The 13,692-nt window shown below is 44.9% G+C and overlaps 1 protein-coding gene across 1 annotated transcript; it reads right to left on the bottom strand.

Moving 5' to 3' along the window:
- Positions 1-3,332: 3,332 nt before the first annotated feature.
- Positions 3,333-13,242, bottom strand: TM4SF20 (transmembrane 4 L six family member 20). Its single transcript, XM_012725223.1, has 4 exons — positions 13,051-13,242; positions 8,525-8,590; positions 5,487-5,638; positions 3,333-3,615 (listed from the first exon to the last, which is right to left on the bottom strand). The coding sequence occupies exons 1-4, from the start codon at positions 13,240-13,242 to the stop codon at positions 3,333-3,335; spliced, it is 693 nt and encodes a 230-aa protein (XP_012580677.1).
- Between the last annotated feature and the right edge of the window lie 450 nt (positions 13,243-13,692).

The raw sequence follows: 13,692 nt of genomic DNA, 5'->3' as shown, positions 1-13,692 counted from the left end.
AGAATTCTTCACTGTACTTCCTAGAGTTTATTATGAGTGTGGTAAATCCATGAAAGCCTTCTGACTTTTATAATATACTAATGATGTGGTTATATTATTCTAGCTCTATATAAACACAAAGTATTTCTGTGAGCTTCTAAATTGAAAACAAAAAATTAATAAAAATGATGGATAAAATTTGCAGTTCTTTTGCTGCTCAGACATAATAGGATTCCTTGAAGGCCAAAACGGAACTAAAAGGAATTCCAGGAGGTCAGCAAACACAAAGCTGTCTTTCCCCTTTGATTTCTGCCAGACACCGGAAACCTGGAACTTCTTTAGTGACTGTGCAGGGCAGGAGCTACAACCCCATGTGCTGGGCACCCAGGCCCCAGAGCAACCCACTCTCCTTCCAGAAGGGGGAGAAACAGACATGCCTGTGTTCACCTCTCACAGGTTGCAAACAGTGCTTAGATCTTGTAGCCCGAAGTCACGTGCCTAAGGCCAACTCCTTCCCCTAGAAGTTGCTATTCGTTGTGAGAAAATGGCTCAGGACTTGAGAGATTGGCTCCTGGTCAGGATAGGCAGAAAATACTTTGTAGTGAGTTATGTGAGTTGAACCTTGAAGTACGTGCAGGCATCCAGTAAGCAGAGAATGGAGAGAAGCTTGCTGGAGTAGGGAGCACAGGGCGAAAGGTTAGGCCAGGGCAGTCATCAGCTTCGCGTTGGGCCAGGCAACGGAGCACAGCAAGTATGTTGTGATGCCACTTGCAAGACTCTTGGGTTTCTTCCCTCCTTTAGGAATATCCTGGAAGCTTTGCCAACTATTTGTCCTTTGGGGGATGTCTATGAAAGTAGTATGTCTTAAAGAGCGGTGCCCTTTTTGCATGTGTGTCTGTGTTGCAGCTGCTCAGTTAGTTACATCCGACGTTGTAATTGAACTGTGATTCTGGGCCTCGCACTCAGGAAGACTGACTTTTCCAGAAACGTTCTTTTACTTACAATCTATTGTCCTGGCAGTAAGCGACTCATGCACCAAGAGATCACCGCAGGTACCCCATGAGCCCTGCCCTAGGGCATTGATGATTAATGGAGAAGAAGAATAGGTTCATTAATGAAGTAGAAGATTATAAAAAACAATTTGAGGTAAAGGAGTTGGAGATACGTGGTGAAGTATAAGGAGAAGTATTTCAGGTAATGAAAATTACACAGATTCCAAACAGAGATGAAAGGGGAAGGGATAAAAAGGGGGAAAATAATAAGTTTTGTAAATGCCTAGGTGTGTATTGTGTGTGTGCAGACGTTGCACTTGTGAGGTTGGTGCCAGACTAGGCGTGGTGTGCCCCAGATGCCCAATCACTGTGGCCCACAGACACGAGGCATTTAACCCTTTACAGCAGTTCTCACGGGGCCGATTGGTGGCCTGGAGATAACTTAAGCCAGTGCCAAACCCATCCCCGAGTCGCTCATCGCTTCCTGACCCTCTGTGAGCTGGGTCCCCTCTCACCCATTTCCTAAGCTGGGAGAAAACTGGGTGCCACCACTGACCATGTGCTGTTTAGTCAGGCGCAGTGAGCTGTCATGTGTCTTCCTTGCAGATAATTGTATGAGTACAGCAATTTTATATTCATTTAAAAAGCATTGAGTCTTCCATAAAAGCCAAGCACTAAAGACAGTCCATAGCGCTCATTCATTTAACGAAATGCTGATAATGGCCGGGCTTTGTACCCGGCGCTGTACTAGGTCCAGAGGGCACGAGGAGTGAGTAGAAGAAATGCACCTCTACACTGTGGTATTTCAGACTTATGGGCAATAGTGAGCTTCAAGAAATAAACACCAAAGTCCTGTTGCTGTTGCGATATGCTGTAATGAGGAAAGACAACTGAAGGAGAGGAACCACTGTTCATGGCGCGGTTCTCAGACAAAGTGAGGTGGGTGCTGAAGTCAGGAGGAAGGAGAGTGTTTACCCGGGAGTTAAGTGGAGGGGTGAGGGCCAGGCAGAGGACAGGATGCTCAGACCGAGGCCCAAAAGAGCTGTTGGCCGTGGGCCTGCCTCATCCGTCCTTCCGTGGTAGACATGCCGTGTGGTGAGCTGCAGTGACTGGCTTGCATGCCAGCTGCGCTCACCAGAATCGTGCACTCTGGGGACGTCCTCGAGAAGAAGACTTAAACTGGACCTTAAGGGTAAACAGTATTTATAAGGGTGTGGGAAGGCTTTATATGTAGTGAATGGGTTCAGGAGAAGAGGCTTGCAACGTCTTTATTTGGGCAGCTATACCATAGGTATTACAATTTATAGAACCTTGAAACCAGTGAACAAAAAAAAAAATTAACATGCAGGAATAACTTTCAGGAAATTATTCTTTGTGTAACATTTTAATGTGTCAAATACACCATTAACCTGTTTTTACAAGATTGGCATATAGAGAAACCAGATTTGAAGGGTTAATTTTTTCTTCTAGGTAATTTTTTCATTGTGAAAAATGCAGGTGTAGATACTATGAATCTCCATCTACGTATCACTTAAATATAACATCTTCTATTCTTTGTTTGGCTAAAGTTTTTTCAATACATGACATTTTCTCCCCACGCACGCAAATAACACATTTCTAAAATATCAGGACATTTTCCTATATAAAGGTAATACCACTATCAGACCTAGACTAATATTAACAATAATTCTTAATATCATGGAAGCCAGTTCTTGTACTGTTTCCCACTTATCCCCAACAAGCTCCACATACGCATGTCGTTGAATCAGCTGTTTGTTCCCTTCATCCAGAAGGGTCCCCTCAACCCATCCCACACTTAATTTGTCCTGTGTCATTTTCTTATTGAGTACAGGGGGCTATTGTCTGTTTACTCTCCCACCTTTTGGATTTGTCTGCTCTTTCCCTGAATTTCCTGTAAGATGATTACATTCCACTTACTATCAATATATTAAGTATAAAGACAACAAAAAGTTTCCCTACTTTCCTTCCAGGGTGACTTTTACTTCATGTCCTCTCTCACCCTCTCTTCCAGTTCCTCTCTCATTTCCTTTCCTCTTTCCAGACAAGAATATAGAGTTAGAAAACTCAGATTGTACAGAATTCTAGAAAGATAAGAAACAAATTGAAAGCTGCTCTCCATTTCTCCCCAAAGTTGCCATATGAAAGTGTGATGCCTTTGCCAACTGGCTTTATATGTGAGTAGAATGTTTTTCTTTTTCAAATCCCTTCAAGGTAACCTTAAAAACAGCTCTTTAGACTAAAATGATTCATAAAGCTTTCTAGATAATGTTCCACTATTGAACTTCTAATTCTAAAAGCATGTCTTACATGTAATCTATAATGATTCCAGCTGGCATGTAACTACACATACCGTTCTCTTCGCCTAGAGACCCCACACAGACAGCCTAGGAAGCCGATGGCTATCTGACTGAGCCCAAACAGGAGCTCCAGGATGCCCACAAGCAGGAGACCTAAAAACACGGAGAGATGGATGACCCGCTCTTGTTTTTCTTCAGAATCGAAGTCCCACTTGTCCTTATCCCAGAGACCGCCTGTGATGTTGGTGTGGTTATTGGGACCAATGGGAGATGTGCACGATCCTCTTAAGAACCACTCTAAACTGAAGGATTCTGGGTCAAACTCACTGGAAAATCAAAGAAAAGGTAGAATTAGATGTAGAGGGAGACCACCAGCCATTACAAAAAGAGAAATAGCAGTGCTGTGCCCAGATTGGCAGGTGCAATAAGCACCCCAGGAGGCTCGTCCCAGCAGTGAGGCTGTAAGAGCGGCGTCTGGACCGCCACCTCACGCTAAGACACCTGGCTGGCCCAGCATTTAACAGACACCTAGTGTCCACTCAGTTGGAACCGCATGAAATTGTTTCGTCTCTTTCATAACTGGCCTGATGTCAACAGTTTCTGTGCTTGAAGCCATTTTTTCCCAGCACTCTTCAAGCTAAACTATGAAGATGAAAAAGCTCCGTCTTTCAAGGAACTCTGTTCTTTACACAAACTTCAGCATTGTTGTCTCTGCAACCAGATATATAACTTCTGCTCACAAAATACATGAATATGTTTGGTTAAGGGATTTTAGGCCTGTTGTAGTGAAACATGGAAATTGAGACACTTTGGACCATAGCACATCAACTCTGAGGTAATTGTTATAGAGAAAAAGTATTTAAAGGGTTTGTATTTCTGGTTAACAACAGCTCATGTTCAATTTTAGAAAACACTAGTATTTTTAGCGCATGGGAGATGAGTCTGCTTTTTGAAGTTTGCAGCGAGCATGGGCTCACGCCCTCTAATTCTGCTCTCTGTGACTCTCCCCAGCAAGAGTGGCAGCACCTGGACTATTGTGTCTCCAGGCCAGCCGGTGTGTGCTAACATGGCACGCAGGCTTCAGCAGGTGGCTGGCTGTGCCTGGTGTCTGCGGCTGCAATCGCTGATCTTACACTTCGTGGCTATTAGTAAAGGGAATTGCTTTTGGACTTTGATTTAGACAGGTGGCATGCACCTGTCAATGTTCTTTTTAATGTAGGCAGGGAAGGGACAAGGAGAAATATGATATAAAAGTGAATTCTTGCTATTTTTCAAACGGAGCTACAACTGTATAACTACTGGATTAGATTGGCTTATTCTCGCACTTCTATAAGTTGTGCCTAGAACCACAATATGAGACCATATAACTCTTCGGTATTAGTTATTACATGACAAACTTGATCTGTTCCCGTGCCTACATGTACTATAGTCTGCCTGCCTGAACCTGTTGGCTGCTTAGTTTCTTTTCTGGCTTATAGACCACACTTTTGATGTTGTTAATTGAGTTAATTCAGTTTCTAACATTACAAGGTGGTACATGCTCAGGCTTACTCATTACTTAGTTCTATAGGATAGAAAGCTAACGTGGGCCCTCCCTCGTGGTGCAGTGGGTTAAAGCGCAGCACTAAGAAGCCAGCCACAGCCACTTCCACACCAGTTTGATCCCCGGCCCAGGGGCTGAGCCACATGGCGCAGCAGACCTCTCCTGTCTCCCTGCTGCTCCCCTCGGCCGAGTACTTAATCAGTTGGGCCATCCTGCTCCCCACTCTGTCTCTGGTGGATCCTCTCACCACCCCTGCACCTCTGGCCTGTACCCCAGTTCTGTATGCACAAATAACTTTAAAAGAAAGAACAAAAGTTAAAGCTCCCCCTCTGTCCCACAGAACATCCTTTAAGGATGGAAGTTAGGTTTCTGGTATATAGTTCCAGAAAAATTTTAGACACATATGCAACCACCGATTTTGAAAAGACAAGGCTGCATCATCTGAATCCATTCCCCTAGACAAGCCCGTACCCCAAAGCACTGGACCCACACAGCAGTGATGCCTCCACCTCCCTGCCTTGGCTTTTGTGATTAATGTTTTGAACGTATCTGCTGAGAATCTGCCCGGGTAGTTTCATCAGAGGTAAACACGATACTATTGTCATCTAGCCAGCTGTAGTTGCCTAAGATAGAGAGGTGCTGAAAATTACTCACTTTAATTTTTTGAATGAAAATTCGCAACTGGTAGTCCTGTTGACTTGAGAGTTACAAATGAGAGGGCCTTCTGAGAGCGCACAGAGAGAAACCCACATGCAGTACACCGCACCGAGGATGGTGACCACGTTCAAAATTGATGAAAGAAACATCTGAAAAATAAAAGTGGCCATGTGCACTTGTCACTGCCGTCCTGGCTGTTTCTCAAGCTTCAGCTGTCTGTGCCGCTGCGTCTGCACCCTTGGAGTCCTGGATCCACCGATCCCGGGTGGACTAGTTGTGAATTAGCAAGCAAGGTAGAGCACAAAGCCCCTGCCGCCTGCGGCCCCCCACTGGTCTGGGGCTTGCCGCTAGCTCTGTCAACTGGACCACTACCCTGAGCGCTGCCCACTGCGACTCCCCTGAGATCTGCTTCCTCCCGCCCTCTGTGAACTTCTTGCAGAAGCTTGAAGAGGTCTGAGCCCCCCACATGTTCACGTCTGGTGTCTTGACTTCCAGATGGACAAGCTCCTGCTGGTCAGTCTGCTGACGTTGGGTGCTTTGTTCTTGGGTCCCTCCTGAACATGGCGGGGTCCCTGCCCACTGGATGCCAGGATCAGAGCTCCCCCAGTTGTGACAACCAAAAATGTCTCGGGGGATTGCAAAATGACCCCCAAACAAGGCAAGCAGTCCCTGTAGAGAACTGCTCCTGTTCTCTAGGATTTAAGCTCATGAGTCAGTGGCAGAAGCACAGCGAGGGTGGAACTTGTAACAGGAAACATTCGGGCCCAAGTGTTTCCCAAAAAGAAGCTCTGTGCCGCTTTAGTGGTAACTAAATCGCTTTTAAATCTGCAGGGATAAAGTGGAGAAACACTTTTCCTGTGCTGTGGGTGGGGTAATAGGGTGGATCTTGGGGGGGTTTGAGTTCTTCAGCTCTGCCTCCCCCCAGTGGGCAGGGTAACTGGCTGCCTACCGTGTGTTTGAGGGGCACTGCCTGGATGTAGAATCTCATTTAATCCTCTAGGGGACCCCAAGAGGGAGGTGCTGTTGTCAGTCCCACTTACGAATGAGCAAACTGCAGTTCAGGAAGGTTGACAAGCTAGGATTTTAGCTGGAAAGGCTGCCGCCCAGGCGCCCATCAGCATGACAGCATTTTCCAGCTGGCAGCCCAGGGTGACAACCCCGGAGCCCTGACGGCAGCCCAGGGTGATGGCCCAGGGTCTTATTGTGGCCCAGGGTGACAGCCCCCCGGGGGTCTGACTGTTTCTGGTCCCAGGTGCCTATGGCCTGGGCAGGCTGCTTCATTCTGCTCACCAAGAAGCTCCACCCTGTTTAAGCTTTGGTCATGTGATTTCTCACTTCTCACACACGAAAGGCCCTGGCTTTGGGAGTGACTCTGGGGATGTGAATCCCTTTTGGAGGAGGAGCCAACCCAAAGGGTTCAGGAACTATCGAGATCTGGGCACAGCAAAGAGCAAGGAACAGTGGAAGTTGTGGTGCAGTTAAAATGCAGGCCAGTCTGGGTGGCTCCTTTCCTGCTCTCCAAGCCTAACCTTTGTCACTTTCTTGGGCTCATCTAGACTTAAGATAGACTGACTCAAAAGCTGCTCAGAAGCCACCGCCAAGTGAGGTCACTGCAGTTAATCAGTGTGGCCTGTGGCTTCTTCCTTGTGCATGAGCGGGATTACCCAGCACCCCCTTCCCCTGGAACTCCAGGAACCTACACTCCCTGCACCGGACCACCGGGAGTGTTGCTGAAGCTTGAATTCCAATTTCTAAGACTGGTGTAGGGGAGCAAAACCCACAGGCTGCTTGTAAAGTTGGCATCGTCGTTTACTCGGGGGGAGAGAGTGGACATTATCTGTCTTCAGAAAGATGCTGTATTTATATGAAAAGACATGCAGGGAAAAAAAAATCTTAGTAGAAGTACAGCTTGAGAAAAAAATCTTGCATTTTTGATATTTTTGAATTTGGGAACTCGGAACCCTCTCTGCTATCTTTCTCAAGAATGTTGCAGGTATAAATTAGACATAACACCATGTCAGGCTCGATTATATAAAGAAAGGTGACAGGGAAGGAAAGCTGGGTACTATTTATTGAATACCTGTGGTGTATCAAGAACGAAAAGTAAGAATTAGCTTGGTCATTACAATCCTAGATGCAGATCACTGTCAGGAAAATATTTTGGAAGTATAAACCTGTTCCTTTCGCAAGGTTGTTTCTCACCCCGTGTGGCACATAGCGTGCCTAGAAAAATGGAAATGCAGCATCTGGAGAGGCCATCAGACACCGATGGCTTTCGGAGCTTCCCCGGGGAGCTAATGGCCCCACTGGGCTAGAGAGCTCTGTGTGTCCTTAGGAGCAATGTTCACAGCGCTGGGCCCCCGGCTGTGACTGCAGCCGAGGACTCGGAGAACAGTAACACGGGCTGTGGGGCCCCACAAGATGACCCCGCTCTCTGAGGACTGGTGCTCGGTCCGTAAAACAGATCACAGTATTTCTCACGCAAGGGCTTTGAGAGAATTAAATAAGAGCATATTTAAAAATTCCAAGCAAAGTGACAGAAGACTAATAAATATTGGGTTTCTTTTAGTTCCAAGTTTCTATATGGTAGGTGTATGCCAGGCGTCTGGAAAAGAACTGGTGTCTCCCTGAGTTAACAAGGAACATTCAGATGCTGTGCAGTTCATCTTTCATATGCACAAGAGAACTGAGGGCACCCTAAGGTTTTAACACCCCCAACCGGGCAAGTATCAGACTGCTTGGAAGCTGCTTGCAGACCTGATCGTGACATAGCAAATCCACCCAAATATGGGGAGGAGGGGTGGCGGGGAATGACCATGAGGTGTTGTGAAGGCTGGCCCGCAAGCTGCATTTTCATTGGCCAAAGAAAGTCTCTCTCTGTCCATTTCATCATAGAGTCGCTGTAAACCGCAGTCTCTGAGACAATCCTCCCCAGTTCCCCCAGAGCCACTGTGACTTGGGGGCAGAGGTGAACCTGGGCTTTGCTCCTGTGTCAGGACCTTCTGCTCCGCCCCACCCCCACAGCCCATACTCACCCCAACTCTGTTATTGCAGCAACCTCTTTTTCTTGCTGCCAAGGACATCGTGGTGGCAGGAATGGCCTGAAAATGACATCCACAGCAAAGATGGTGGTTATTCCTTCTCAGCACATGGAAAGGCAGTCACGCATTAGAGCAGCGCCCGCCTGTGTTGTGAACTCGGGGCTCCAGAGAACACAGGGAAATCTGGCCCTGCCAGATCTGACTCAAGGTGCGTCTCAGAGACGTGATCCCCACCACCACTGACAAGCGGTTCTCCAGGGGGCTGGAAAGGGACTTCGGAAGAGCAGATCTAGAGTCTTCCATGCACACGCTTACTTTACTCTGGGTCATCGTTAAAGAAACTTTGACTAATAGTGACTGTCTCCTTATTTTGGAAGAATTGTTTCTAACAGAATTGTCTGCATCGTTCAAAGTTCACTTTCCTTCCTTTTGTTTTGGGGGGGTCAGAAGGGTGGTATCATCTACAGTGACTTAGACAATTTCCCCCAAATTCTGTGAGTTAATCTGACAGGCATCCAGAAAAGAAATGAATGGCCGTGTTTCCCTGACAGTTGCAAATGACGAGTTTTCCCACCACTATTGCCCTCTCCTCTGTGACCCTAAGTTTCTCGGGGTCACTGCCAGCTCCCTGACTCCCCACACCGATGGCCTGAGCATTTTGGCTCCAACTTGCCCCTTTCTGCTCCTGCACCCTGAGTCCGGAAGGCCGTGGGATTCACCTCTGTGCCCCACACCCTGAGGACTCAGGCATCGCCCTTCCACAAGATCCAGCAGCAGCTGTGCCTGGCAGTTCTCCCTGAAAGAAGTTTGTGTCACTGAAGAGTGACTATCAAATACTTCCTTCCACTTAAGAAATTCTGGTCATGAGTTTCTTCTGCCATCTTGGCATCTCTGCCCTCGAGTTCTTTCTTCCCTCCTGCTCTTGCTGACTAACCTCTTACTGAGTCTAACTCCATGGCAGGCACTGATGGATTTTCAGTTTGTGTTTTAGCTCATTCCAGTTTTATAACTGTTCCCCAGGGTAGCTGCTATATTTAATCCAAGTATTATCAACGAAAAAACAGGCAAAGATTGAGTAACTCGAAAAGAATGTGGAAAAGTTGGAGCTCAGACCTCGGCATTGGGGGCAGCAAGACTGACTCTTAGCCGTGACTCCTGGAATTCACGTCTGTCCCTGCAAGGTAGATTCATCCTCCCCACCCCCACCCTGGCACCTCTGACTGGCCTTCCAAGCTCTTCCCCGGCCCTTCCCTCCAAGACCATGTCCACCTGTGTTCTTCCAGAACAGGTCCGAGGCTTATGTCTTTAAAAGCAGTGTTGCTGATGAACTCCCCCTGCCCTGACTCCCTGTTACTCATCCTGATACCAAGCTGTGTTTACATGTTTCCCCCAACACCAGCACCCTCAGCACAGGGGTGCCAGCACAGCCCATCTGCTCCAGCACAGCCCTCTGGAGCCATGTAGCCCGAGATGGAAAAGGGAAGACAACCAGTCCTTTGTCAAGTTCAAGGACAAAGCTTCTTTTCTTGAGCCAATAATTTGTACTGTCTTCTGAGTTTAAAGAACAAGTGATTCAAAGCAAGAAGTGGTAAAGTATGGCCCACCACTCTTTTTTATAAGTAAAGTTTTATTAGAACATTTGTCTATTTGCTTACATGTGTCTATAGATGCTTTTGCACACAAGTGGTAGAAATGACTAGTTCTGAGAGAGACAATCTCATCAAATAAAATAGTCACTATCTAGCTCTTTATAGGAAAACAATTTGCCAACGCCTGATTTCAAAAATTAATGAACTTGCTAAAAGAGAGAATAATATTTATGTTGCAACTTAAACAGATAAATCATTCTATTTTTCTCTTAATATAAATTCATCTGCTAATTTTCTTGAAATTAACTCACTTCGGCTATGCTGAATCTTTAATTTCATAGTTCCCTTCCCTTGCAAAGGGGTTTCATGAAGTTTAGTGTGTGAATATCCCCACCCAACTGACGTCACGGCACGTTGACACAGCTTTGTGGTGTTGTTCTGGGTAACTTGATGACTCACTATGCTGCAGTCATTTTGCTTATTCAGAGATTTGAGGCTTGAAGTGACTTCATATAGAATGAATGTTAAGAGTGAATGTTCATATATATGACTGAATTATAATTCTTCCAGATATTTTATGCAAATAAATGTAAGAATGCTTTTTCTTTGATTCCTCAGCATCTTTGAATGCATATGTTTTGCAAAATTGAGTCTTGATAATCTTTTGCTTTTTATTAAAAAAAGAAATAGTATAGTTCATTTTCCTTACCAAAAAAAAATTTCCATCTAATTTTAGTAGAAGGCATATGATTTCACAAACAAAGTTCAAAGAGCTGTTGGCCATTAAACCTCTGTGATAGAATTCAAACCTTGATGGTTCCTCTAAGTACTTGAGCATGAATAACACACACAAAAAACACACAGCTCATCATCAATATACAAACTTCAATTTCAAAATTCTTATGCACAATGTTTTTAATTTGCTTAGCATTCAATAATTTGTTCTCTGTTAAGATTTTCATAATTGATGAGTTGTCATTACATAACAAGTGACTTCACTGAACAAGCATGAGTAAGATCAGACTTACAATGAAACTCATTTAAGATAAAAATCACCTTTATCTTTTTAGAAGGAAAAGTTCACGTCTTTATTTAGTACTCGGAAAAATAATCTGGATTGATTTTTCCCTTTAGAAGATAATAATTGAAGATAATTAATTGCATAACAGTCTAACTCTTAGTCATGGCTTCAAAGATGCAAATGTTCACCTCTGTGTTGGATCAATCATAAAGCTATAAAATGAATGTGTGTCATGAAATCGCCAATAATTAATTAATTAATAGTTCTATTATTAGCTGCTGTAAAATGCCCAGTTTCAGAAGCACTACTAACTCATAATGCCAAGCAGCTTGGGGGAGATTTCAAGAACCTTGATAAAAATGTTGATCACAGGCACCTAGTTCTTCTGTATTAGCTTTTCTGTGTGTTTCCAAATATTGTCAGAATTTAATATCAAGTACCTATTTTGACAGATGGTGTAAAAAATACAATTCCTTTCAAGAAGAGGTTCTTTCACAGTCTATCTAATGAAGAATCACAAAAACACCCTGTGTCCTCAGTCCCCGGGGAGCTTCTACCTCGCTGGCCAGTCGAGTCTAGAGCTGGAGATTCCATCACAATGTGTCTGTCGAACTTGTCCAATAGTAATAAATAAGTCAGTTCTCTGCTTTGATGCTGACACTGTACACTGAGAAGTGATAGCGCCTGGTGTGCTGCCCTGTGTTACTATTTGCTGGGGGTGGTAAAATGAATTTGGTTATAGACAAGGAAGTTCAGTCTCTGAAACTCTCACCATTACATCATCTTTTTTCTGCCTCAACTTCCTGGTCACTTAATTTTTTCGATTAAGTTTCAAGTTTTCCCTTTACTGTTCTCAGCTTGGATACAGGTGTTGAGACTCTGGTCCTAACCATAATGGAAAATAGAGCTTTGGCTAGAGTCAGAATGATCTGCAACTGGTTTTCCAGTATTTTACAAGGTTAGTAGGTGACCTTGTGAACATTCCAAACACTTTTACTGGGCTGTTAACACATAAACGATAAGATCTGCGGTTGATTGCTGTAGAGATTAAATGAGAGCCTGTGTCAGGTGTGAACCCGGTAGGTGCACCTGGCAGGTGTTCTTTCTGGATCTCCTCCCACCTCTCCCCATCCCAAAAGAAGAACACTTGGAGAATATTGTGCCATCCCCCACTCAGGCTCTTTAACACCAGCACAACCTCTTTTGTATGTTGGGGTTTGTGGTAGAGCCAATTTCTGTTGAAAGTGGGGTGCTTTAATGTAGCAACTTGGAAATCGCCCTGCTCCTGGTGCCTGGTCTGAACAGATTCCAAGGAAAGGAAGCTCACAGGAGGTGCATGAGGGGCCAGAGGGGACCCTGGCAGAGGACAGAGAACTGGCACAGGACTTGCCTTTGCATCTCTCTGTGGAGGGGTATGTTTTCTCCCACCCCAACAGAGAACTTTCATGGCAGTTAGAAGAATATCTACAGCATTCCAGAAGCTTTTCCTTAAAATCGCACTCCCTACCTCACCCAGGATGAACAGATCAGTCATGATGTTCAAGGAAAAGAAACCATCAATTTTGGAGGAATGAGTCAACATGACTTTTTAATGCCAGTCTAGCCTCAAGCCAATGTGCCCAGCTGAAGTTTAATAGATAATGGCCCAGGAGAGTTTTCATCCAAATCTGGAGATAAGATAAGCACAGGTACTGATGATCATGAAAACACACATACACACATGTGAGTGCACATGCGCACACAGGCACACATGCACTCATGCACGCATACACACGCTTGTGTGAACACAGGAATACATGCACATTCAAACAGAGTCCTGGTGTTAATCAGATCCCATGGAAAGAAACTTACAGGAATTAGATAAAACAGGCAGACTTGTCTCTAAGGCAAGTCAAAGAAATATTACTCACCATCACACCAGCGCCTATAATTCCTGGAAACCACCACTCAAAGCAAGAGATGGGGTTTTTAGAAAGGTCATCATCGTTGTCACCATCGACGAACTTGACAGCCAGAGGGATGACATTGAGGATGACGCCCAGCAGCAGCAGGATCAGCAGGCAGATCCCGTTGCAGGACGTCCAGCCTTCGCAGCAGGTCATGGTCCCTCCCTGGTGGAGCAAGAGCCCAGCAGCCTGTCGTGGTGGGTGAGTGGCTCTGTCTGTCTTTTATCCTGGGTTCTAGTTAAAGTTTAGCAGTTATGAAAAATGATTTCTAGAAATAGTTCAGAGTCCAATGTTGCAAGTCTACAAAGAACTATTAAGGAAGTAGGATACTTTTATGTTATCAGGGGTAGGGGGAAGAGAAAGGAAAAATCTATAGTTTCTTTTAGATAAGCATGTAAACAGATCACAACATAAACAAGAAGGTCTAAAATATTCTTGTCTACCAAGTTTTACTAGTGTACTGTATAAAATGTAAGAACGAGACAAACTTTTACTCCTGGGTGAGACAAAACTTTTATTCCTGCTAGTTGACATTATTACCAGCAATGGAAGTTCCTAATTTTGATATTGTTCCACAAGAAAGTGAAAATAGGTGGCATTGGGGGG

This window comes from Condylura cristata, unplaced genomic scaffold (assembly GCF_000260355.1).
Source record: "Condylura cristata isolate star-nosed mole 26May11 unplaced genomic scaffold, ConCri1.0 scaffold00002, whole genome shotgun sequence".
NCBI classification, from domain to species: domain Eukaryota; kingdom Metazoa; phylum Chordata; class Mammalia; order Eulipotyphla; family Talpidae; genus Condylura; species Condylura cristata.
The sequence above is the reverse complement of the archived record's forward strand: the minus strand, read 5'-3'. Positions and strand labels throughout refer to the sequence as shown.

Bases quoted from the DNA above. Each gene is read 5' to 3' on its own strand.
- TM4SF20 (XM_012725223.1), bottom strand. From the start codon at position 13,242: ATGACCTGCTGCGAAGGCTGGACGTCCTGCAACGGGATCTGCCTGCTG. The intron at 8,591-13,050 runs GTGAGTAATATT...TGTCATTTTCAG, and splicing joins TTATAGGCGCTGGTGTGATG to GCCATTCCTGCCACCACGAT. The intron at 5,639-8,524 runs GTGAGTATGGGC...TTTATTTTTCAG, and splicing joins GCTGCAATAACAGAGTTGGG to ATGTTTCTTTCATCAATTTT.